Source organism: Dreissena polymorpha, chromosome 7 (genome assembly GCF_020536995.1).
Source record: "Dreissena polymorpha isolate Duluth1 chromosome 7, UMN_Dpol_1.0, whole genome shotgun sequence".
NCBI classification, from domain to species: domain Eukaryota; kingdom Metazoa; phylum Mollusca; class Bivalvia; order Myida; family Dreissenidae; genus Dreissena; species Dreissena polymorpha.
The window spans coordinates 96,852,457-96,876,531 of NC_068361.1; the positions used below are offsets into that span (position 1 = coordinate 96,852,457).

The 24,075-nt window shown below is 37.6% G+C and overlaps 1 protein-coding gene across 1 annotated transcript; it reads right to left on the reverse strand.

The window, feature by feature from the left end:
- Window positions 1-2,802: 2,802 nt before the first annotated feature.
- On the reverse strand, window positions 2,803-23,398 carry LOC127839001 (band 7 protein AGAP004871-like). Its single transcript, XM_052367145.1, has 9 exons — window positions 23,195-23,398; window positions 21,130-21,558; window positions 17,519-17,634; window positions 16,974-17,046; window positions 12,705-12,787; window positions 7,780-7,983; window positions 7,395-7,450; window positions 5,591-5,669; window positions 2,803-4,780 (listed from the first exon to the last, which is right to left on the reverse strand). The coding sequence occupies exons 2-9, from the start codon at window positions 21,236-21,238 to the stop codon at window positions 4,580-4,582; spliced, it is 921 nt and encodes a 306-aa protein (XP_052223105.1). The 5' UTR covers window positions 21,239-21,558; window positions 23,195-23,398; the 3' UTR covers window positions 2,803-4,579.
- Between the last annotated feature and the right edge of the window lie 677 nt (window positions 23,399-24,075).

Below are 24,075 nucleotides of genomic sequence, written 5' to 3' on the forward strand. Positions count from 1 at the left end.
TGTATGTTATGAACTTAAAATACAGCACTCTACAAAAGGTACGAGGCAAAACCATGTTATAAACATACCCGAGCCAAGTACATTGATTACTTGCGATGTCTGGACTATTATCTTGTTGTTAATTAATGGCAGGATGCGTTGTTGGTGGGTAATGGTGCACGTGCCAGAGTAAATAAACATCTCCACTCATGTGATAACTATTCATACGGGAATATTTAGCAGTTTTCTACTATGCCAGAGATTCTTAATAAGTAGTATGTAAACCTGTTGTTTTAGTACTTGCATGATGGTATAAAAGTTAATAAAAAATTCAAAGTGTCGGTGAAGGTATCTAGTTCTTATACTTTTGAAAATATTAATTTCATATTTATCAATATTCTACCATACAATTTGATTATGACTTCACCATATTTTGCAAGTGTGCATTAATTATTTTCAATGGAACTTGCATATCTTACGTCTTTTAAGTAATACCTCAATCGATTAAAAAACACTATATTGTTTAGTGATATTTCATAAATAAGCGGCGATTTCAGAAATAATAATTTAATTAACCTAAAGTTAAGGGCAGATTTCATAAAACATTGTGTACCTTATTGTGTGTGAATTTCAAACAGGAGGAATCATAAAATCATGTTGTTTGTTAAGGATTGTCTTTTATGTGTAAATGATGTACATTGTGTGTAAATCATGTAAATTATGGTAGTATGATGCAGATACAATACTATTGAATAAAATGACTTCACTGTTTCTCTCAATTCTATGCATACTGTGGACATCTCTCACAATTGTTAGGTGTTTTGTCAGATTGAACTCATTATTTGGAACATTCTAAGATCTGATGTTTCACACGATGAACTCCATTTAATAAGTCTCTGTTTTGCCGTTAAATTCACTTGATCCCACCATCCAAAACGCGCATGGATGTAGCATTCGTAGGCGTCACTCTATGCGAGCATTGGTCCATTACTCTCTTCAGTGCGCAACTCGTCCTACATTGCCATTTTTGTCAGACTTTGGCATAATGCTTATCTCAAAATGCGTCAGGACATATTGTCAGCCTTAAAATTCATGTTTTAATAAATTATTGTGGTTTGTTACAAATAATATATAATTGCGCTGTGTGGTACTCCTACAGTTTGCTTGGAATTTACGCCAAACTGGTACAGACATATTATCTGGGAGTACTACAACGCATATTGTCAAGTTTCGAGGTAAAGCTTTTCGTTTTTTGTGATCGCATTTTTTCAATCGTGCGTCGTCAACATTTACCTTGTTTACATTATAGAAGCCACATTTAGTTTACAATCTGCACGACACTCGGTCAGAAGATGTACTCCAATGGCAGCTTGGACGAGTTCGAAAATGATTTCGGTTTGTTGAAAAACATGGCCGCCAGGAGACAGGGCAGTTATAGTAAAACACTCCAGAAGTGACAGTTATTGTCCAAACTGCTTGCAACTTAGAACATTTGTTTAAAAGATATATTGGGTGGGTTTGAAAATGATTTTGTCAGTGGCAATTGTCCTTATTTGACTATAATTAAACATTTTTAACGCTCTAGAAGACATATTTATAGTCCAATCTTCATGAAACTTAGTCAGAATTGTTTGTCTTATAATATATGGGCCTAGTACGAAAATGGTTTCAGTCCGTTAAAAAACATGGCCGCCTGGGGCGGGGCATTTTACCTAATATGGATATACTAAAACCTTGTTAACACTATAGAAGTCACATTAATGGTCCATTTTTTATGAAACTTGGTCAGAATATTTGTTCTTTTGATAGCTCCGCTTAGTTTGAAAACGGATATAGTTCGTCGAAAAACATGGCCTGCAAGGGGGGTGGTGGACATTTTTCCTTTATGGCTTTATTAAAACCTTGTTAACACTCATGAAGTCACATTTTAGTGAAATGCAAATTAAACTTGGTAAAACAATTGTTCTCGGTATAGTTTGAGAATACTTCCGGTTTGTTGCAAAACATGGCCGCTTCGGGAGGGCTCACATTTCTTTATATGGCTATTTCTAAAACTTGTTGACGATATATAAGCCACATTTATTGGCGATTCTTCATGAAACTTTGTCAGAACATTTGTCTTAATGAAACGTGGGCTGAGATTTTAACTGGGTCATATGAGTTTGAAAACTAGGTCACTATGTCAAACAAAAAGATACTTTGGTCCGATCTTCATAAATCAGTTCGCACTTTCTCAGAATAGTCTAGTTCCTTTGAGTCTAAGGTTAGCGCGTTAGGAAAAAATGACCCTCTTGTTTAAATTACATATAACAGCTTATTAGCGTTACTCCTATACTTTGAATGCCATTTTCTTCAAACTTTAACGAAATAATTATGTAAAATTGTTCCATAGTATATTGTCAATGTTTCACGATTTCGTTATTTTTGTAAGAATTTCTATTCCTTATTGAAATGACATTAAGCCAGGAACTTGCGATTGCAGTTTACTGTGTGTATGTGTGTGTTTGTTTTTGGTTCGTGAAACTTGTTCAGAACATTAAATTTTGTTTTAATGATATCTTTGGCGAGTTTGAACATGGTTTCGTTTGATTAAAAACGAACATGTGGGTTGGGTTGGAAGTTTTCCTAAAATGTCTTAAATGAGACAGTTAAGTTTGTTTGAGTCTCATGTAAACGTCTTAGGTCCATTGGCTCTCTAGTTAAAATGACGTGTAACAAATACCACCATGATTAGACGGCAAGTCGTATGTAACACCTGTCTCCATTTTGTTATAACGATTGAACAGAAAAAATATAAACAGCAGTCTAATATTTATTGACCAAATAATGCTGCAGCAATAAAGTAAATATGGATATACGATTAATACGCAAATATACATAAACTTCATTGATACACGAACATACAAACCTAGCAACATCGTTTAAAAAAATATTTCACTACAACCGTACAAAAAGTATCAGAGTTAAATATTGAAAGAAATAATGATATTAAAAAGATACTGATTAAAAAAAAGATAATGTATCTTTACAAACATGTATTATTATCACTGAAAATGAGCACATTTTCAAGTTACCAGTACTTGTATAGACGATATACGGTACATAGAAAAGCCGAACCGAGGCAAGATCAGGCGCTGTATACAATACATCCACCACGCGTAACTTTTTAAACGGTCAAATGAACAGAAGTAACTTAAACGAATGGAATACATCAATATCCAATTATTGTTTGACAATATAATAACATTTCAATAATTAATAATGCATCAAGTATCTCGATCTGTACAAAAAGAGTTATAGATTCGGAGTTTTTCCTACATTGAGATTGGATTTAATACAACCTAAATTGATCGAAACTTATGACCATGAAAGTACAGTTAAAAAAACACCACACAAGTTAACACTAGTATACAACAATGAATTTAAAGTTATCGATTATGTCTTTATAGTTTCATTTGGTTGCGATATATAAAGTTCACACATAAGAGTATGAACCCACTGTATGAATATCGTAACTGCAATAATGACAGCAAGCGTTCCGGGTGAAACCAATCCCATGTTGACTTCATGGAACTAATCTGAGTTGCGGTATGAAAAAGGCCTTTAATGGCATTGAAAATTTCGCTACAAACCAATCCCATTTTGAGGCGACCTCGTGCAATAGGATAATGAGATGTGATATTGTATGCAGGGCCTTTAATTGCATGAAGTTTTCAAGAAGAAAACCGACCCGATGTAGCAGACGATTGTATGGAACTGAGATGAGATGCGGTATAGAGAGGCGGTATAGAGAGGCGTTTGATGGTATGACACGCTCGATACTGAGATGAGATGCGGTATAGAGAGGCGTTTGATGGCATGAAATGCTTGATACTGGGATGAGATGCGGTATAGAGAGGCGTTTGATGGATGAAACGCTCGATACTGAGATGAGATGCGGTATAGAGAGGCGTTTGATGGTATGAAACGCTCGATAATGAGATGAGATGCGGTATAGAGAGGCGTTTGATGGTATGAAACGCTCGATAATGAGATGAGATGCGGTATAGAGAGGCGTTTGATGGTATGAAACGCTCGATACTGAGATGGGATGCGGTATAGTGAGGCGTTTGATGGTATGAAACGCTCGAGTAGAAACCAATGCCATGTAAAAGGCGCCGTTTGTAACTGAGAAGATATTTATAATGGAGAAATGACAACAGAGCGTTCTTTGAATACGTTGCTGTGTCCCATGTATACCATACACTTACTATTGGATGAAGTATCCCTAGTTCATGAAAATGAATAATGTCTGTGGCAAGCAAGAGGTTTTATAAGCTCTAAGCTTCTCGCTGTTTTATGATGTATCGAATTCGACCAGCAAGGACTAGTTTTCAATGAATGTCCGCAGGTTGTTCGAGCCGCGTTCTGGGAAAACTGGTTTTAATGCATCTTACGTTAATGCACGCTAATAAGAAACTTCCTTTAAACGAAAATACTATTAAAGCAGAAAGTGTCGCCTCTGATAAGCCTGTGCGGTCTTCACATGGGTTATGTCCAGTTTTACTAGAACGCAACTTATTCAATGATAAATGCTCACTCGCGTTATCTAAATCGCAGTCTATTTACTATTGTTTCTATTGATAAAGGACTGCATGAAGTCGATAGGAAGCGGAAATATGATGGTGGAGTTCTTCTCCGCCGATATTGTGTTCAGCGTCTGCAGGTAACGCAGCTGAATGGCGGCCGGGGACTGCGCTATGACGTCAGCAGCCTCTTTGAGGGCCCGCGACGCCTTCTGTTCGCCCTCCGCTGCTATCACCTGCAAATATACACAAGTTTCAGTGATTCATGTTCAGTCAAATATGATCAACAACGGTTTCATGCGCGTTTTTACGATATTTTGAATAAGAGGGCTGGAAACGTATTTCAGCAACTGGAAAATATATCGACATATTTGGTGCTTTATGTATCTAAGGAATTTAAGATCGATAAAATAAAATGGGTGATGCAAAACGGACTAACTTAAAAACTGCAAAACACCTATCTAAGGGTTTGATTATGACAAACATATTGTTTGACACATTTGCTTAAATTCTGCAATTTGCTAATTTTCTTTACAAAGAAATATAGCCAACACAACGTTTTGTAATGTGTTTTTGTGTTAAAATATGTTAGAAATTACACGCACGTAGTTTTAAGAAATGATTTCATTCAGTCGAATTCGATATTTTCGGGAAACACTTGACCTACATGTACATGTATCTGCTTATTGTTTCAATCAAGCAGGTTTGAAACAGCGTCTAAGGCGTTTGTTCTCTTTTCCAACATTAACACAATCCGTCACCTCCAGGGCCCGTACTCACTAACTCATTCGCAGACTTAGAAATAACAAATGGTCATATAATCTATACAAATACACACATTATGAAAATATACAGGCTAAATGGTGCTTATATCATCAACATATTGTTTTTATTGAAGAATTATAAAACTTAATACTTTAGCTGCCATGCGAGTCTGGACTTTCAACTAGTTTTAGTGCAATTAAGTTTTATAAATTGTCTTAATGTTTAGACTGAAGTCTTAGAATCGGTTATTGAATACGGGCCCTGGTTAGCACCGCTCTGACCTTGGCTCGAGCCTCACGAGCGGCCTCCGCCTCCGCAGCCATAGCGCGCTGTAGCTGAACTGGCAGCCGCACGTCCTTCCTGCAATGTTTATTTAAGCCTAGATCCTGGAAAACTGGGCCTAATGCAAGCGCGTAAAGTGTCGTCCCCAGATTAGCCTTTGCAAACTGGGCATAATGCATGCGCGTTAAGGTTTAGGAGCGACTTTCTTTTAATGAAATAATTCATTTAAGCGAAAAATGTCGTCAATGATTAGCCTTCCCGTACTTCACTTTAATGTACTGTACGACGACACTTTAATGTACTGTACGACGACACTTTAATGTACTGTACGACGACACTTTAATGTACTGTACGACGACACTTTAATGTACTGTACGACGACACTTTAATGTACTGTACGACGACACTTTAATGTACTGTACGACGACACTTTAATGTACTGTACGACGACACTTTAATGTACTGTACGACGACACTTTAATGTACTGTACGACGACACTTTAATGTACTGTACGACGACACTTTAATGTACTGTACGACGACACTTTAATGTACTGTACGACGAAACTTTAATGTACTGTACGACGACACTTTAATAACATCCATTAATCAGATAAGTAAAGGTTAAGGTCGCTACTTTAAAGAGGCAGACTGGAAAGCCAGTCCAGCCTGGTAAAATTTTCAAAAACTTCAAGAAAAATCTAGTCAAATTCACACACATTTATAATAAGGATTTTTATAGGGTGGGATGGTGTTGGAGGTTCAGAGGTGGAGATTTTTGGGGAGAACTATGTAGAATTCCCACCCACCCCTACCCCATGCCATTGAATGGATACATACGTGCAGTAATCGATTGTGACTCATTTATTCAACTCTTCGAATCAGATGATTATACTCATAAGTTCTTAACAGCTCTATGGCAAGAGATAATCCCCACAACTCCACCATTGGGATAACAGTTTAAAATAAGCCTAAACTGGATTTTGCTAAGAAGAAACTTTCTTTAGAAGAGAAATACCACAAAGGAGAAAAGTGTCTTCCCTGATACGCCTGTGTGGACTGTTACGCATTAAGTCTGTTTTTCCAAAAACTGTCTCCAATACGTTTGCTACCATTAGCTAGAATTATACGATCCTAGAGAGGGAAATAAATAAAACGAATCAATTTACATAAGAGTTACCAAACCTGAGTTCACATCCGAAGAACGGACAATGCAAAGAATAAACATATCATAGCTCAAACACCCAATGGGTGTAAACAAGGGTAGCAGACAACACCAACATTCACTCAGGAACCAGGGGTAATACGGGCAATTGGGAAAGATTTATGCAACGATACTATTTTCTAAGGAGAATACTATTTGCGTAGATCACCCTCTATAGAGAGCAAATTTCCGTAATTCTGATAATTTCCTGTAAATCCTTTGCATACTATGAGAATGTTGATTACAACGTGTATTTGCTGTGAGTTAAAAAAATCAGCAGTAAATAAACTGAGCCACGTTTTGGGATAACCGGGCTTAAATCATGTGCGTTAAGTGTCGTCCCAGATAGGTCTTGCAGTCCGCACAGGCCAACGATTGTCGACACTTTCAGCTTTTAGTTTTTGTTTGATGAAGTCTTTTTTTAAGATAAACTCTAGTTAAGTCGAAAAAGGTCCCGGATTCCCACTTGCAGACTGCACAGGCTAATATGGGACAGCATTTTACGCACATGCATAAAGCCCCATTGTCCTATGGCGCGGCTCATTAATGTATCGGAATATCATTGATAAGACAGGGCCCATATATCATGCTATACGTACACTTCCACTCGCTCCACCTTCACACCCCAGGGGCCCGTGGCCTCGTCAAGGGACGTCTGGAATACAAACAATATATACAGTCATGTTTGAGTGCTGTCAAGTCATCCATTAGGCCTAACAACAGTTAAGTTAAAGTCTGTTTATTTAGCTCTATTGCAGCAAACGCATTATGCTTATTGAGGCATTTAAGTCCGTTTCCTGCACAGAACCAGTAAGTGGTTAATCAACCCATGAAATCAACGAAGGTTAGTAATTCACGAAAAATAAGGATTTCACAGGATACCGATGACACCCCCTTCCACACGCCCCTCCCGAAATCACTTCCTTATTTCTCGCATATATCAATGACCCCTCCCTCTACAAGTCCACATCCACACACAAGCACCTGCATCTGATGGCTGATGGCCTCCCTGTCCGCCAGGATCTCGCTAAGGTTCTTGGTTCCCAGCACGTTGCGCAGCGTGGTTGCCGCCAAGAGGCGCGTCGAGCGGTTGGCGTCCTCGACGTTCGTGATGGAGGTGGTGGCGTTGTGTACACGGTAGTAGACCACAGCGTCCACCGCCACCGTTACCGAGTCCTTGGTCAGCACCTGGCGGAAAAAGCGCGCATCTTTGTATGTGTCTACACAGTTAAAAGCTCGATTGGTTATTGTCGACTCAGGTACTATTGTACCATGGTTACTCTTAAGTTTACTACAAAGTACCCGGGATACAGAACTAAATATACTACATATACTAAACAAATTATCCCGTGAGTATTGCTGGATACCTTTAAGTAGTACCTCATCGACGACGACCATTTGCCAGTGACTTTGTATGAAAGTTCATGGAATGAGCCGTATTCAGGGAACATACAATGAGCCGCATTCAGTGAACATGGATTACGCCGCATACAGTGAACATGGAATGAGCCTCATTTAGTGAACATGGAATGATCCGCACTCAGTGGACATGGAATGAGTCGCATTCAGTGAGCATGGAATAAAGCCGCATACAGTAAAAAATGTGGAATAAGCCGCATTCAGTGAACATGTAATGAGCCGCATTCAGTGAACATGGAGTGAGCCGCACTCAGTGAACATGGCATAAGCCGCATACAGCGAACATGGAATAAACCGCATTCAGTGAACATGGAATGAGCCGCATTCAGTGAACATGGAGTGAGCCGCACTCAGTGAACATGGCATAAGCCGCATACATTGAATATGGAATGAGCCGCATTCAGTGAACATGGAATGAGCCACATTTAGTGAATATGGAATGAGCCGCATGCAGTGAACATGGAATGAGCCGCATTCAGTGAACATGGAATGAGCCGCATTCAGTGGACATGGAATTAGCCGCATTTAGTGAACATGGAATGAGCCGCATTCAGTGAACATGGAATTAGCCGCATTCAGTGAACATGGAATGAGCCGCATTCAGTGAACATGGAATTAGCCGCATTCACTGAACATGGAATGAACCGCGTTCGGTGAACATGGAATAAGCCGCATTCAGTGAACATGGCATAAGCCGCATACAGTGAATATGGAATGAGCCGCATTCAGTGAACATGGAATGAGCCACATTAAGTGAATATGGAATAAGACGCATGCAGTGAACATGGAATGAGCCGCATTCAGTGAACATGGAATGAGCCGCATTCAGGGAACATGGAATTAGCCGCATTCAGTGAACATGGAATGAGCCGCATTCAGTGAACATGGAATTAGCCGCATTCAGTGAACATGGAATTAGCCGCATTCAGTGAACATGGAATGAGCCGCATTCAGTGAACATGGAATTAGCCGCATTCAGTGAACATGGAATGAGCCGCATTCACTGAACATGGAATTAGCCGCATTCAGTGAACATGGAATGAGCCGCATTCAGTGAACATTGAATTAGCCGCATTCAGTGAACATGGAATAAGCCGCATTCAATGCACATGGAATGAGCCGCATTTAATAATCATGGAATTAGCCGCATTCAGTGAACATGGAATGAGCCGCATTCAATGAACATGGAATTAGCCGCATTCAGTAAACATGGAATTAGCCGCATTCAGTGAACATGGAATGAGCCGCATTCACTGAACATGGAATTAGCCGCATTCAGTGAACATGGAATGAGCCGCATCAAGTGAAACCTGGGTAAGATGCAGAAGAAGAATTAAACAAGACCTTCGGATATATATTCCAGCCTCGTTCTATGAATCCTGAGCATATTGCATGTGCGGCAAATGTCGTCATAGATTAGGCTGGGTGGTAAGCACATGCTAATCAGGGACAACTCTTAACACGTTCAAATGATTTTGAATAGAAGAGACCCAATTCAAACGAATAGTTCAATACAAGCTGGAAGATGTGACCCTGAGTTGCATGTGCACATTGCACAGGCTAATCCGGGATAACACTTTACGTATACGCAATAAGCCCAGTTTTACCAGAACGAGGTTCGAATATAACGGACGGTATTTTCCAAATTCTTTATCTGCATCTTAGCAAGTTGTTTTGGGTTATGTTTAGAAAAAAAAAACGAATTATGATTTCAGATGTCAACAAGGAAAATATATGACAGATATGCATGAAGATTGAAACGTGTTTTTATAACATATTCAACTGACAGTGTCACAAACTCGGAACAAGTTTTACATGGAAACTGACTACTGCAACATATTCCATAAGGTATTACAAATAATTATAATGGATCCATAACATTCAAATGTTACACTGGCAGATGTCAGTGCACTCCATATAAATGGATCCGACGTCGAGATAATGACTGTCCTTAGCGGCGACATGCAACTATTATCTATTCTCGATGCATAATATCGGATAAAAATTTCCATTCTAAAGTGAACAAATGCTATACATTAACATAAAATAATAAAATATAAATCCACACATTCTTAAACCATAGAGTTCATAGCATTATTATTGAATAGATTTATAGAAATTTGAAAATTGTATAATTTTTTCTATTAGGTCTGGTCCCATGCACACCAATCTATAAAAATAAGTTTTAAGTTATAATAATAACATATATGAAGCAGATACTAAGCATAGATTGTGTTGTGCCAAATGTCTTAAAAGTAAAAACAACACAACGATTTGTGTGCGTCATGATATATGGCCCGGTAATCGCAGCATTGTCCCTCGTAATGTCAAATACATAAATGAGCCGCGCTCAGTGCGCACATGTGCATCGGGGACGACACTTAACGCCTCGACTAGAGTCTCGTATAGAAGAGACTTCCTTCAAAAACTGCATGAAAGTGCAAAGTGTCGTCCCCGATCAGCCAGTGTGGACTACGCAGTTTAATATGGGAAGACACTAGAACGCAATGGGATTTAGCCCCGTTTTCTTAGACCGCTGTTCAATTATGTATTTATAGGACACACATAATGCAAAACGTTCATATTTCGATCAAATTAACAAGACTGCTGGAACATGTTTCCATGTAGCCGAACAACCAAGATGTAACAAGCAATCAATACACGATAGGACGATTGTGCTGCCAGATTGGAATAACAGGACAATAATCAGTGAACAAGTGCGGCGGAAAATGAAACCAAATATGAAGAGAAAGAACCAACTCGACGTTTATCTTCATTTTATCCTAGTTTTGGGAATACTGGGCTTAATGCATGTGCGTAAAGTGTTGTCCCAGATTAGCCTGTGTGGACTGCAAAGGCTAATCAGGTACGACGCTTTCCGCATCAACTTATTTTTTGCTAAGAAGAGACTTTCTTTAAACAAAACATTTCAAAAAAGCGGAAAGTGGCGTCCTTGATCAGCATTTGCATTAAACTCCTTTTCAGGGACGACAATGCCTATAGACGAAAAATACAATATAATACAGGTGTCATCACTGATTAGCACTGCACACACATGCATTTAGCCGCGTTTTCTCAGAGCGAGACTTATTACGAATACAACTTAAACAATGACCTTCGGGTAAACGTAAAACGTTCCAAAGACACCCGTGTGCTTTGTTCCGGCCAATCAACACCGGTGACAAGTATTTTCTTCACAAATCGCTTCTACAATAAGCGCAGGCTTATTTGGGTTGTTTGATGGGAAGAATTATAGTCCTTTTCCGCCCATATCTGAATGGGACGCTTCTACTACACAAAAAACTCACCGTATTATCGCTCGATTAGTCGTTTTCGGCTCAGGTACTACTTAAAAGTACCCCGGGTACTCTTGAAGTATACTACATTTTTCCTCTGTTAGAGAAAATACGCGTAAACGGACCTTTTCACAGATGTGTAATTAAATGCTTAATATTGATAAATGTAAACATTGGATCTAAAATGCTCAAGTTAAATCAAGAATAAAATTAAAGAAAGGAAAAAATGTAACCACAACTGGGCACGAACCAATGAGTCCTGGAGTAAAGGTCTAACGCTTAGACCACTCAGCCATCCGTTCTCATACAATAAGTGATGCGTAACAAGGTTGATACACTCATTATGTGTATTATTTAAATGAATTTTAAAATGCTTATTCACCGGATGTGACGAATTAACAATCGTAATCATATAAAATGTATGTGCTTGTGTACATCTTCAAAATTGCAATTACAAACTACACGACAACGGCAGTACACGCATTTTATTGCACGGGCTGACCAGGGACGACACTAAATGCACATACATTAAGCCCATTTTTTCAAGAACGCGGCTTATTTAGAAGGAGCGTTAAGTTCATTTGTATTTTTCATTCAGTCAGATACATTAAAGATATTTCGTGTGTATCATCGATTGAGGTACATTCAGCTCACAAGTTTATAGCATGTACATACTCGTGTTTTCTGTGAACATGCCTTCTAGCAACGACGTATGTTAATGTCCAAACTTACCTTATTTAAGTAAAATACTGGTATCAGTACAACGGTTCATCGGTACATTTTGCTGATCATACATACAGATTACAATTATTTGCGAAGAAATGTAAGATTTATTTCATAAAAACGTATGTGTTGTACGAAAGAGCTGTCGTTTCGACCATTGAGCTGCGTTCTGGGAAAATTGGGCTTAATACAAGAGCCTGAAGTGTCAGCCCAGGTTAGCCTGTCCATTCCACACGGGCTAATCATGGACCACCCATTCCGCATGGACGTTCGTTAAGAAAATACTTTATTAAAACGAAAAAATCCATAAAAGCGGAAAGTGTCGTCCCATATTAGCTTGTCCGAACTGCGCAGTCTAATATAGGATGACACTTTTCGCAAGTATATTGAACCGAGTTTTCTCAGAGCGCGGATGATTTTCCAAGAACAAGTAAAAAACTACATGAGACTGTTAACGACCCCCGTACTTACTTCCTGCGGAGGGACATCAAAGGAGACTGTCCGCAGATCTACCTTCGTGTACGAGTCTATGCATGGGACGATGAAAAATAGACCTGGAAAACACAGCAGTGAAATGTGGTGAATATTTTTCGATTTTTCCACCTGCCTTCACACTGTTTAACGTTCTAATACATCATTTCTGTGAACACGATTGAAATAAAACACACGATGTAACACTATACAAATTATTGTAATTGTATGCAATGCTCTTTGCAATGGAAATTTCTATTTTCCTTTTTAAGTTTCTATTTTATTCCATATTCTTATTAACGTCATGGCGTCAACATAATGACGTCATTTCACAGTTGCAAGTCCTCTTTTAAATGGCCCGATTTTTTTGTGACACTTTCTATAAGGCATGAATAAAGAATCATATAATATGTCGTTATACCAAGTAAGATTAAACATATGTTTAAGTATACATTCGAAATTTTAGAGACGAAGAGCTATTGTGATAGTCGTGGTAAAATTGCGACTATGAATTGCAGAACTGACATGAATCTTGATAAAATAATGTGGAGATTCAATCATTTCAAATCCCACAAAAAACTAGTTCATTGGATAAGCTGGGTAACATAATGACCATGTATTTCCCATTAAAGGTGCTTAAGGTGGTAGATTTCCAATCCGTAAAATCATTATTTGTTTAGTAAACATGTTTTAACAATACTTGCCTAGCTTTTGTTTTATATTTAATTAATGTAATTATGCGCCGAAATCTCAATCACAATGTGAGGAAACACCGAATAACATGTAAACTCGTTAGTTGCATTAATCCAACTCCCAGCTATTGACCCTCCGGGTCGCTGGGATGTATGGACTTAACAAAGCTCAGAGCTTTCAAGAAGAACTTGTAAAATCGTCTATGTAACACAATTAAAATTGCAACGAATTAGCGTGCTTGCGAGACGCCTGTAGTTCAACTCAGTCTTGATATTTGACACATAATGGTACTCGTTTCAGGTTAGGAAATTTATATTTACTGCTTTGTATGTTATATTAAGAAGCTCGGTTACTAATAACATGTTTAAGTTGGTATTACAGGCGAGGACTAGACGACTCTAGACTGGTGGTCTATGATGAAACCATGCAGGTTAACATATTCATTCTTGTGTGCAAACGCGTACTGTTGGAATATTTCACCACACAATACATTTATTACCAAATGTTATCTCAGCGGACTAAATAACACGGAAATCCGTAACCGTATTATATTGATGAAATATTTCTGCCACATTATAACAAAACGATAAATTAATTTATTTACAACGCCTGAACACGATCATCATATTTATCAAAATAACACTCAACAAGCCATAATAGATCCCCGCTATCGGTATAGAAATCGGACTCTATAATTGACCGCTAAACGCATTACGCTGATGAGAAATTCCCATACAGTCACAAAATGTCATCCATTGAATGCCATCTCTTCTAGCGCTCTCTGACAAGGTCTGCAATCAATGGATAGTTTGGTATGTGTGCGTGTCTGGGCTGTCATTAAAAAATAACGCCTAGATGTTTGGGTTTTACCAAGTTTACGGTGCACTTTAGAAGATTGCGCAAAATATTGGGAACATGCAATTAACTGAGAATATAAATGGGCCGTGCTCTGTGAAAAGGGAATTGAATGCATGTGCGTAAAGTGTCGTCTCAGATTAGTCTGTGCAGTCCGCACAGGCTTATCAGGGACGAAACATTCCGCCTAAACGTAATTTTTGCTAAGAAGAGACTTTTTTAGCACGGGCAAAGCTGGGACGACACTTTACGCACATGCATTAAACCTTCTTTTCACAGAGCATGGCCTGAATGATAAATTATAAACATATAACAATTCAAATCACATATCTCGGTTGAACTTGTCTCGATTGATCATTTGCTTCTTTTCATGAACACACATGAAGCGACCTGTGAATGTAAATACTTCAACATCGATGTATTTTAAATTGCAAATAGAGCAGTTAAAGCACAGAAAACGCTTGAGTTACAGATTACATCTTGATATTTACGTTTGACCGCAAAATCAAAACCCTTTTAATGTGCGCGCATTTCCTGGAGTCATTGCTGCTATATCCATTAGCTAATGACGTATGAGGTACCCACAAATATTCATAAATATGGGTCATATAACCTCTTCTACTATCACGCTATTAAATTGCATACCGTCCCCTGTGTGATTAACAATTCTCGGAATTCACTCACTAAGATTCCTACATATCGAACAACGAGTTTCAGTTGACCGTTCTGTAATGCTTTATGTCCTCAGTACACCATCTCGAGGGAAATAAAAGTGCTAGAAATTCCTATTTCTTGTCATCAATTACTATAATTAAGAATTGGGGACAACGTGCAAAAGGAAGATAACTTTATTTGAATAAACAATATTCCGTCAAGGGACATTGTTCATGGTGGAAAACAATGCGACATAGTTAGCAAATGCAAATGCCTGTGTCATTATTCAACAGTTACTATATCAGATTCTACAATTTTTTGACAACAGCCTTTTAACCATGTACGCATTGGGCATATCACAATCAGAGGTATTGATTGTAATTATATCAATTTTTAATTGAATTTGATTAGCCCTTGTAGTCCGCACAGGCTCAGGAACGACACTTTCCGTCTCAAGTGGATTTTCGTAAAGAAGAGACTTCCTTTAAACAAAAACTATATAAACTATAATAAATGCGGAAAGTGTCGTCCCTGAAAAGCCTGTGCAGACTAGAATGGCTAACCTGGGACGACATTTTATGCAAATGCATACCGGATTGTTTTCTAAGAGCGCGGCTCATAACTGACATAAAAAGTGATCTGCTATCAAACTAATTTTTATAATTATACAAATTGTCTCCGGAAACACTTCTAGCGGGCGCGGGAAAATCAGAAGTAATAGTAAACTCACAGTGAAGGAAAGATTTCGGTTCACACATGCGCACTAATGATATCGGGACTTAAGTGCATTACAAGTCGGATTTAGGGCTGTCTAGATAGGAAGTGGCTGGTACAAGCGCTTCTCGTCCAGGCGACCCGGGTTCAATGCCCGTTCCCAAAAGCATGTGAGTTTGATATGGAGGTCACCGTACCCGACAGGTGGGGAGTCTTCTGAGTACTCCGGCTTCTCCCAACAACTTCAAACCGCATCGACATAGAAAAACGTTCAGCTACAGCTTAATTACTGGCATTTGCAGCTACAATTCAAAAATCGTCCAATTTTCATGACTTTGGAAAGTAAATTAGGTCAGAGTGCGAGGGCATTCAGGGTCATCACACAATTCAGCCTCAAGTGCGTATAAACACTATAATCTTAAAAAAGCACACACATAATTATGATTAAAGTGCGATATTTAATACATGAGTTCCACTGAAGGTTTTTATCGAAAAGATTCTTTGTTGGCGAAGTTTTTAGTTTTTCTACAAGATAGAATATATTTTGCTAAAAACAGATAAAACATTGATAAATACAACAACAGAATAAAGGCTAAAACAATAAGAACCGGAACATCAACGGAATAAGAGTTTTATATCATTGCAATTAACTCTCTGCTGTTCAGTTGAATATTGATTCTGCAATAATCGAACTTTACGTTCTGATATCGGCGTAAACGTGTCGTTATAAATTCCATTGAATTGAACAAGTTCGATTTTATGTAACATAAGAAGATAGTTAAGTGGTTTTATTTAAGAAACCTCCTTTAATGTTCATGGTATGGTTAAAGAAGGCGTAATAATTCTTTTAATAAAAAGCTTTCATTCTCGCTTTACATTTTTTATCCCAATCGATCCATTTTCGAACTCAGCTGAGATATGATCTGAAATAAATGTTCTATACAAGTTTCGTGGGCATTAAATTTAATTTCAAACTTGTACTGGATATAATTGGGGCACATGTTCTGACCAATGTTCCTGATTAATGCGCGTTATATATGGCCTCTACAGTGTTAACAAGGTAAATGGTAACGGCGCATGGTGCACGACAGACAAAAGGGAATCACCAAAGCTCTCAATGAGCACTTAGTGCTCAGATGAGCTAAACAAGTAGCAGATATCGCTCTCAATATACCAGCTTGGGGACCTATGATCGTGTTGCAATATATGCTCATTGGTCCCTTGGCGTTTCATGATAGCAGAAGACCCACACAGACAACTAATCTGGCACCTTTGCTACTCCATACAGCACACAATTCAACATTGAAAGAACTCTTGGCAACTGCTTGTACCAGAAGACCCAAGATAACTCACCTGGTCCCTTGGCTCCTCCTGAAAGCAGACGCCCCAACCTGAAGATAACTGCGCGTTCGTACTCCTGAACCACCTGCAAATTGTCGTAGGGTATGAACATATCCGAAAAAAGTATATGTGCATCTGATTTAACTAGTAGTAAAGTAGTATTAATTTGAAATCGCTGTTTATGTAGTATTTAATTTTAGGAACGCTTCACCGTGAAACGTTTACTTGAAATAGAGTTAAAAAAAGAAAAAAACAACAAGGAACATATTTAATTATTTTTGCTTCGATTGAACAACACCTGTTCATGTGCGACAAGGCCGATCCAATGAAAACTTTGCTCGAACCATTTTTGCCGTGTTCAGGAAAAACTTTGCAAACGGACTGTCTTCTCAGAGGCTTACCGCGACAGCACTTTCCGCTAGCATGGGGTCTTTCGTTTAAAGGAAGTGTTTCTCTAAATGAAAATCCAGTTAAGGCGTAATGTGTTGTGCCTAATAAGCCTGTGTATACAGCACAGGCTAACCAGACATGTCACTTCACGTACTACATATATTCACCTTGATGCAAAGGCACAGCGAGAATGGCAGTGTAACAATGATGATCAACAGGGAGAGGAACCACAACACGTAACCACAGCAACCGAGACTGCCGCTGTCGTCGCTGCTGCTGCCCCCTGAAACACGGGAACCAGTTACATAATACAGGAAACACGGGAAGCAGTTATATAATACAGGAAACACGGGAACCAGTTACATTATACAGGAAACACGGGAACCAGTTATATAATACAGGAAACACGCGAACCAGTTATATTATACAGGAAACACGGGGAAACGTTACAGAATATATAATGTTATACATGTTTTTCAATGACATTTGGGAAATTAATCGATTGTTCCCAATCAACAATGAAATATGAGTCGCGCTCTGAGAAAATGGTGTTTAATTCCTCGTTTAAATAAAGTCTCTTTTTTACAAAAATCCAATTTAGGCGGAAATGATTAAAACACTTGCCTTATAAGTTATAACCCATTTTTCCAGAGCGAAGCTTAGATGCTTTATTACCACTTTCTTAATATAAAAATTGACACAATTTGGATTATGATAAAATTGACCAATCATGCACTACGTCTTGATTTTCACAGTAACCCAAATCCCACTTTGCACAAACTTCTGCGCATTTGGAATATTGACGAGGCATGCGAGGGCAGTATAAAAATTACTTATCTGGACCCATCACGATATATTGTCGGCTATTTTCAATACAGTGTTCAACAATGCGAGATTATCCCTTACAAAGTACGAACGGTAATTAATAGCAATATTTTCTGGTAGGGTATCGTACGCGCATAACACGTGTTTGGGTAGCAATTAACTTATTTCCAAGGAAACGAGTATAGGCAAATTACACAAGAGACGAGCTTTCATGCAAACCACAGGTTTAGTAATAGAACAAGCCAACTCAAAAATATGATAAAGCGCTAAACACTAAATTAAATCTCAGTGTTGTTTTCGAGTAAAACATACAGTTATATAATTTACTTAAGCTGCAAAACGTTTGAAGGTGTTATATCGCATGATCATTACAAAGTATGTTCTGTTAATAATAAATTCTTAGAACATACCGATATGCTGGACCCAGAAAAGTTTGCTGCGCACGAGCATAGCTAAACAATATAAGCATAGCCAACCGACAGGCAGCTGTCTTATAAAACTCATATAGCTAATCTTGGAGGGACATCAATCAGTAATAGATATTCCCGTCGTCTCATTATTCGACTTAATAATTCCGCGCACGTAAAGCAGCCATATATCAGCTGTCCACATACACTGAGCCGCGTTATGCGAAAATGGGCCTTATGCCATATGCGACCACAGTCGCTCCATACCAGCTAAGCATTAGGGCAGTCTGATCAGGAGCTACTAAGTCCGCTTATGACACCACAACAGTGACTTTGTAGCGGAGAGGGAAGGTCCTGCGATTGCACAGGCTGGTCTGAATCTACATTGACCGTATATGGCATTAGACGCATGACGCCTATCCAAGGTATATTGACATTGAGTTATATAAGCATACTGATGACAGTCATTAAACTGCACACATTTTACACATGTTAGAGTTTTGGGCATTGTTTAGAGTCATTTATCATCACATTTCATTGTGCCATTTGTTGAAGTGAACTTTGAAGAAATGCGTGAAATGACCGGTTCAACAGGTGTCATTCTTCTATTGCCTATTTAGCAAGTTTTGTTTTTAAAACGATTTATAAGAAATATTTTTCTGTACAAGATATTTATTTATGCTATGGCAACAGTGATTGCTGAGATCTATTGAACTAATGAAATGCACAAAACTTCATGTACAATTGTGTCTGCGTCAAAAAGAATTTTGCTTACATCTTCATCAACGCAAATCAGTCTCGTAAGACATTTTCTGATTATTCACGAGATGGACATAATTCATAATTTTATCCATTTATTATATTGTCAGTGCACACAGTTATATTTCTCCCAGAAACCATTAGATACTATGTCTCGCAGTAATTTAGTTTTCCCAATTCTGGCGCCGTTTGCTTTGAACTCTCATTGATATGCATTGACCGCTCTAATGGTTACTCCGGTTTTGTTCAATGTGTTTGTGTTCCTTTGAAGTCTTCCTTTTTTGCTGTGTTTTTGTATGTAATAGGCTACTTGCAATATATAAAATACATCGGGCTGCTTATGCAATCGCCGCTGGAATTGTGCTTTTTATTACACATTGTACAAGATTAAGGGTGTTCTAAGCGATTGCAGTGAAAGTCAACATTGCAGATTATGATGATACCATTTATTGCAAAACGTATCGAAGTGCCTTGTCTGGTTATCTGTTTTCTCAAGAAACAAAAGCTACATACTTGACTGGATCGCGTATTGCGTTATGTAAAAATATTTCACAAATTGCTTATACTAACCCATGCACACACATACAATATGTCTATTCATTTTTTGTTGCAATGTTAGCCCTGTAATTCATAAACAGGTAATAAACCTGCGTGTGATATTGCTATTTGATTATACGCTTGAACTGTTGTCTTGGCAATCCATTTTTGTGAATAATACTTTATACCAACAAGTAATGAATAAAACACATTATGAGGTCAAACAAAATGTAAATTCACTATTAACATATAAATCTGCTACGTGACTTTGTATTCTATACAGGCGTTTAGATATGTGTGTATCAGATTTGCACAACGGAAGGTTGTGTATGTAAAAAACGATTACATTAAGTGTGTGATTGACTTGAAGACTTACTTTAACAAAAAACTAGTTATAATCAAACCACAGCGATTGCAATTTTAAATATCGAACTAACGTGCTCGAATATATTAAATGAAGGGAAAGGTATACAGTGCACTCATTTAAATGTTTAATGGCAGGATATATCTAGGAATTTAACGTATTGCATAGAATTGTTTTTCAAAGCATTATCAACTAATATCTACACGTATATGGTAAGACAATGGTTCACAATAAAACTGATCTGCGGCAATGATTGCCACCGAATAATACTTCAATCCCACAGATATGACCCGGAGAGAAACTAACTTACCAATAATTGACATTTATTTCAGCCGAATGACCACATTTCTATACAATTAAGGCCAATATATACATATAACTCACGCCGTAAAAATAAATAAGGGTCACAACTGGTTTCGCAATCTTGATCGATGTCTATGGAGGATCAATAGCGGTCTTCATTCCCAAAAAATCGGTCATAAATTGTTCTAAAAAGCAGTGATGTGTTTATTGTGAGAGTACAAGTTCATTATTACAATAGGATAGGAACACACCTTGCACAATTTTAATTCGAAAAGAGACACACATAAGTAAAATTGAAGAAACTTAAAAAATGCTTTGGTCAGTTATTCATATTTTGTCTTCAAATTTATTAAGCACTTCGGTTACCAAACCAACGCCCGATTTGTGTCCTGATAGAAGATTACACTTACATAAAACAATGGCCAAACCTACTTAATTAATATCAAGTTAATATTGTATGACTTAACTAATATATATTTTGTATGTAATTCTATGATTGTATACAATGTCGGGGCACTTGATCTTAACGCACGTAATTATTTACCTTGCTTTTCACGTAACCATCACGAACTGCCATACTAACCTGTTATGTATCCAGGGCCGGGATCATTAGGGTCCTGGACCCTTTTTCGCGCGTCCCCGTTGCCCTCTGACATCTCTAAGGCCTGGAAATGGTGCCCTTGTGTTGCCATGTAAAATAGGTTCTATGGAGCCCTTCGTTCAACTTGCGTGAGAAGATGGAAAATTGCACCGAAGACGTGATTTATTTAATTTCATACAACGATGTGTCCACAGAAGACGTTATGCAGTCAGTATCAGGCAACGAAGAGTCCACAGAAGACTTTATTAAGTAACTATCACACAACGAGGCGTCCACAGAAGACGTAATTTAGTCACTATCATTCGACAAGAAATCCACAGAAGACGTTATTTAGTCAGTTCCATACACAACGCGGAATGCTCCGTCCAACTTAAGACTTTCTTCACCAAAATGTCTTTTCTTAAGTTGTTACTGGAAACAAAATACGAAATGTGTTAAGATGTAACACAAACTTGACCTATGTAAGACGGTTTCCAGTTTAGTTTAATTATATTTTATTGTTTAATGTATGTATACATGTAAAGTGCTTATCCATGAAATAATTATGATACATATTGCGATGGTTGCATAACGCAGAGAGTTTAGTGACAACATCAGAAGACAAACCTTGTTTGATATATATGTAAAATAGTGTTACATGCAACAAGTGTTTGCTTACAATCTCAATACACATTCATTCTCTTTCCATCTTTAGTACTGTATTATACAACATTATCTAACGATGCAACATGCAGTTGATTGATAACATCCGACAAGCAAATTATGAGCGATCATTCACATAGAAGCTGGTTAAAATACGTCCAGACAATGTCAGAACTACAGTGATGCATTTTTTAAATCCAGAAACATTATTTGGTGCCAAAACAGAATTGATTAGGCCAAATTTAAATGTCACATGTTTTTACTAGAATCGTCAAGAAAACGAGTGTAGGTAGGTCGGCCCAACATTGAATCGTCAAGTTTTCTTTCCGGTCTCTAGTTATATAAGATCATATAGACATTTCCCTATCTTTCGCTTTTTGTCTGTTATTTGTGCATTTGAAGTAAATTTAGCAAACATGAACGAATGCAGCAATAATTAACACAACCTTAGTTGTTAATTTATTGGAAATGTCCGAATTAAGCAAAATGCTCGAACACGCAACATGGATTTCCTTTATTAAAAGGTAAGGCTTGTAAAAAAATAATCGATTTACATGGTGAAAACAAACAAGCAAACGATTTTTTTTAATTAACGCCATAGAGTTTTTAACTGAGTTTCATAGCCATTTATCAGAGTTATCGATTCTGTCAGTATCAGTCTGCACAAGTTTAGCTCCGCCTCATTTGAATACTTATTTTCACATTTCAGTGTTTTATTCAACGTGTTTTGAATCTACAACTTCTGCTATATTGGTTTCGTATTACATCTGATTGTGCTAATGTCAGAAGGGTATTTTCTTCATTTTCATGGTCTTTAAATGCTTTCATACAAACGCCAAGTTACATGAACACAATATAATATGTATTCTGTATGTATGAAGTAATATTTAAGCCAAACAGTTTGTTTAATTTGGCATTCAATTTATTTACTTTAAACCTATTTTTTAAGCTCTTTTTCATCGAAAGTCCCGGACATATTGAAATACTGCTATGCATGTTTTCTGGGTAGAACCACCAATACATTGTGTCGTGAGAGAAGATTGTTAGAAGGTTCACAGAGCGGATAATGCACCCGTGAACTCCTAGTCGCTATGCAGACACCAGAGTCATTATTCCCCTATGGCCTGCCGTCCATTAGATAGTCAACATAGATAAAGGTCTACTAATTATCGGTAAACTTAGAGCTCGGAGTTTAGTATATTCAACATGCTTTAGAGTATATCGATATCAAAGAGCATCACTAATTAGGCATTATGATTGTACAATTATGATTTTGAGACTAAAATCAAATATGTCGCAAAGTAATGCTTGACTGCAAATATAATTAGTTCAAAACAATACACATTATAATGAAGAATTAAACAAAAATTAAACAGAAAATTTGAAGTTATATTTATTCACATACGTGAGGCACAATTATTCATCAGTCTTCTTACATCACAATGCCGAGTAAAATCCCTCAGTTCCAATCATGCATTTGTTCCCACTGACGTGCCACTAACATAACCATTATAAATAATATGCTCGAAATTCATCCAATGTTTACTTTCCGTGCTGGAAGGCATGTACTACCAGGCGATTCGACGATATATCGGTCCTGTACAGCCTATAAACACCAGAAAATCTATCGCCATAGTAACTGAGCAGATCCCCGAAAAATCCGATGATTTGTTTTGATGAACGCTATTGCATTTAATGAGGGACTGTGCCTCGATAATAACGACCTGAGTTACGTCCCATTGTATTGATAATATTGATTAATAACTTTTGTAATGCGACAGATTTTGTATTAATGTGTGTAATTAATATGAAAATAATCTATTGAATGTAAATTGTGTTTTCATGTACGAGATTAGATTCCTAAGACTTTTTCACTTGTTCCATATATTTTTAAAGCTGTACGTCGTGTATTTAAGAAACTATACATCTAAATAAATTTGATTACATTTTGATATTTTTATTACATCCAAACGTCTAACATTAAGAATGCATATTTTCATGTGGTAACAGTCAAAATTATACGTTGCAAACATAACACGGTAACCACGTAATGATGCCCACTAAAATGTGTTTGTGATAATTGATCAGGTGGAAAACTATTGAGCTGCCTATTACCAAAATGAGTACGAAATATATCCTGTATGTTATGGACTTGAAATACAGCACTCTACACAAGGTACGAGGCAATACCATGTTATATATACCCGAGCCAAATAATCATTTATTACTGGCGATATCTGGTCTATTATCTTGTTGTTAATTGAAGACAGTATGCTTTGTTGGTGG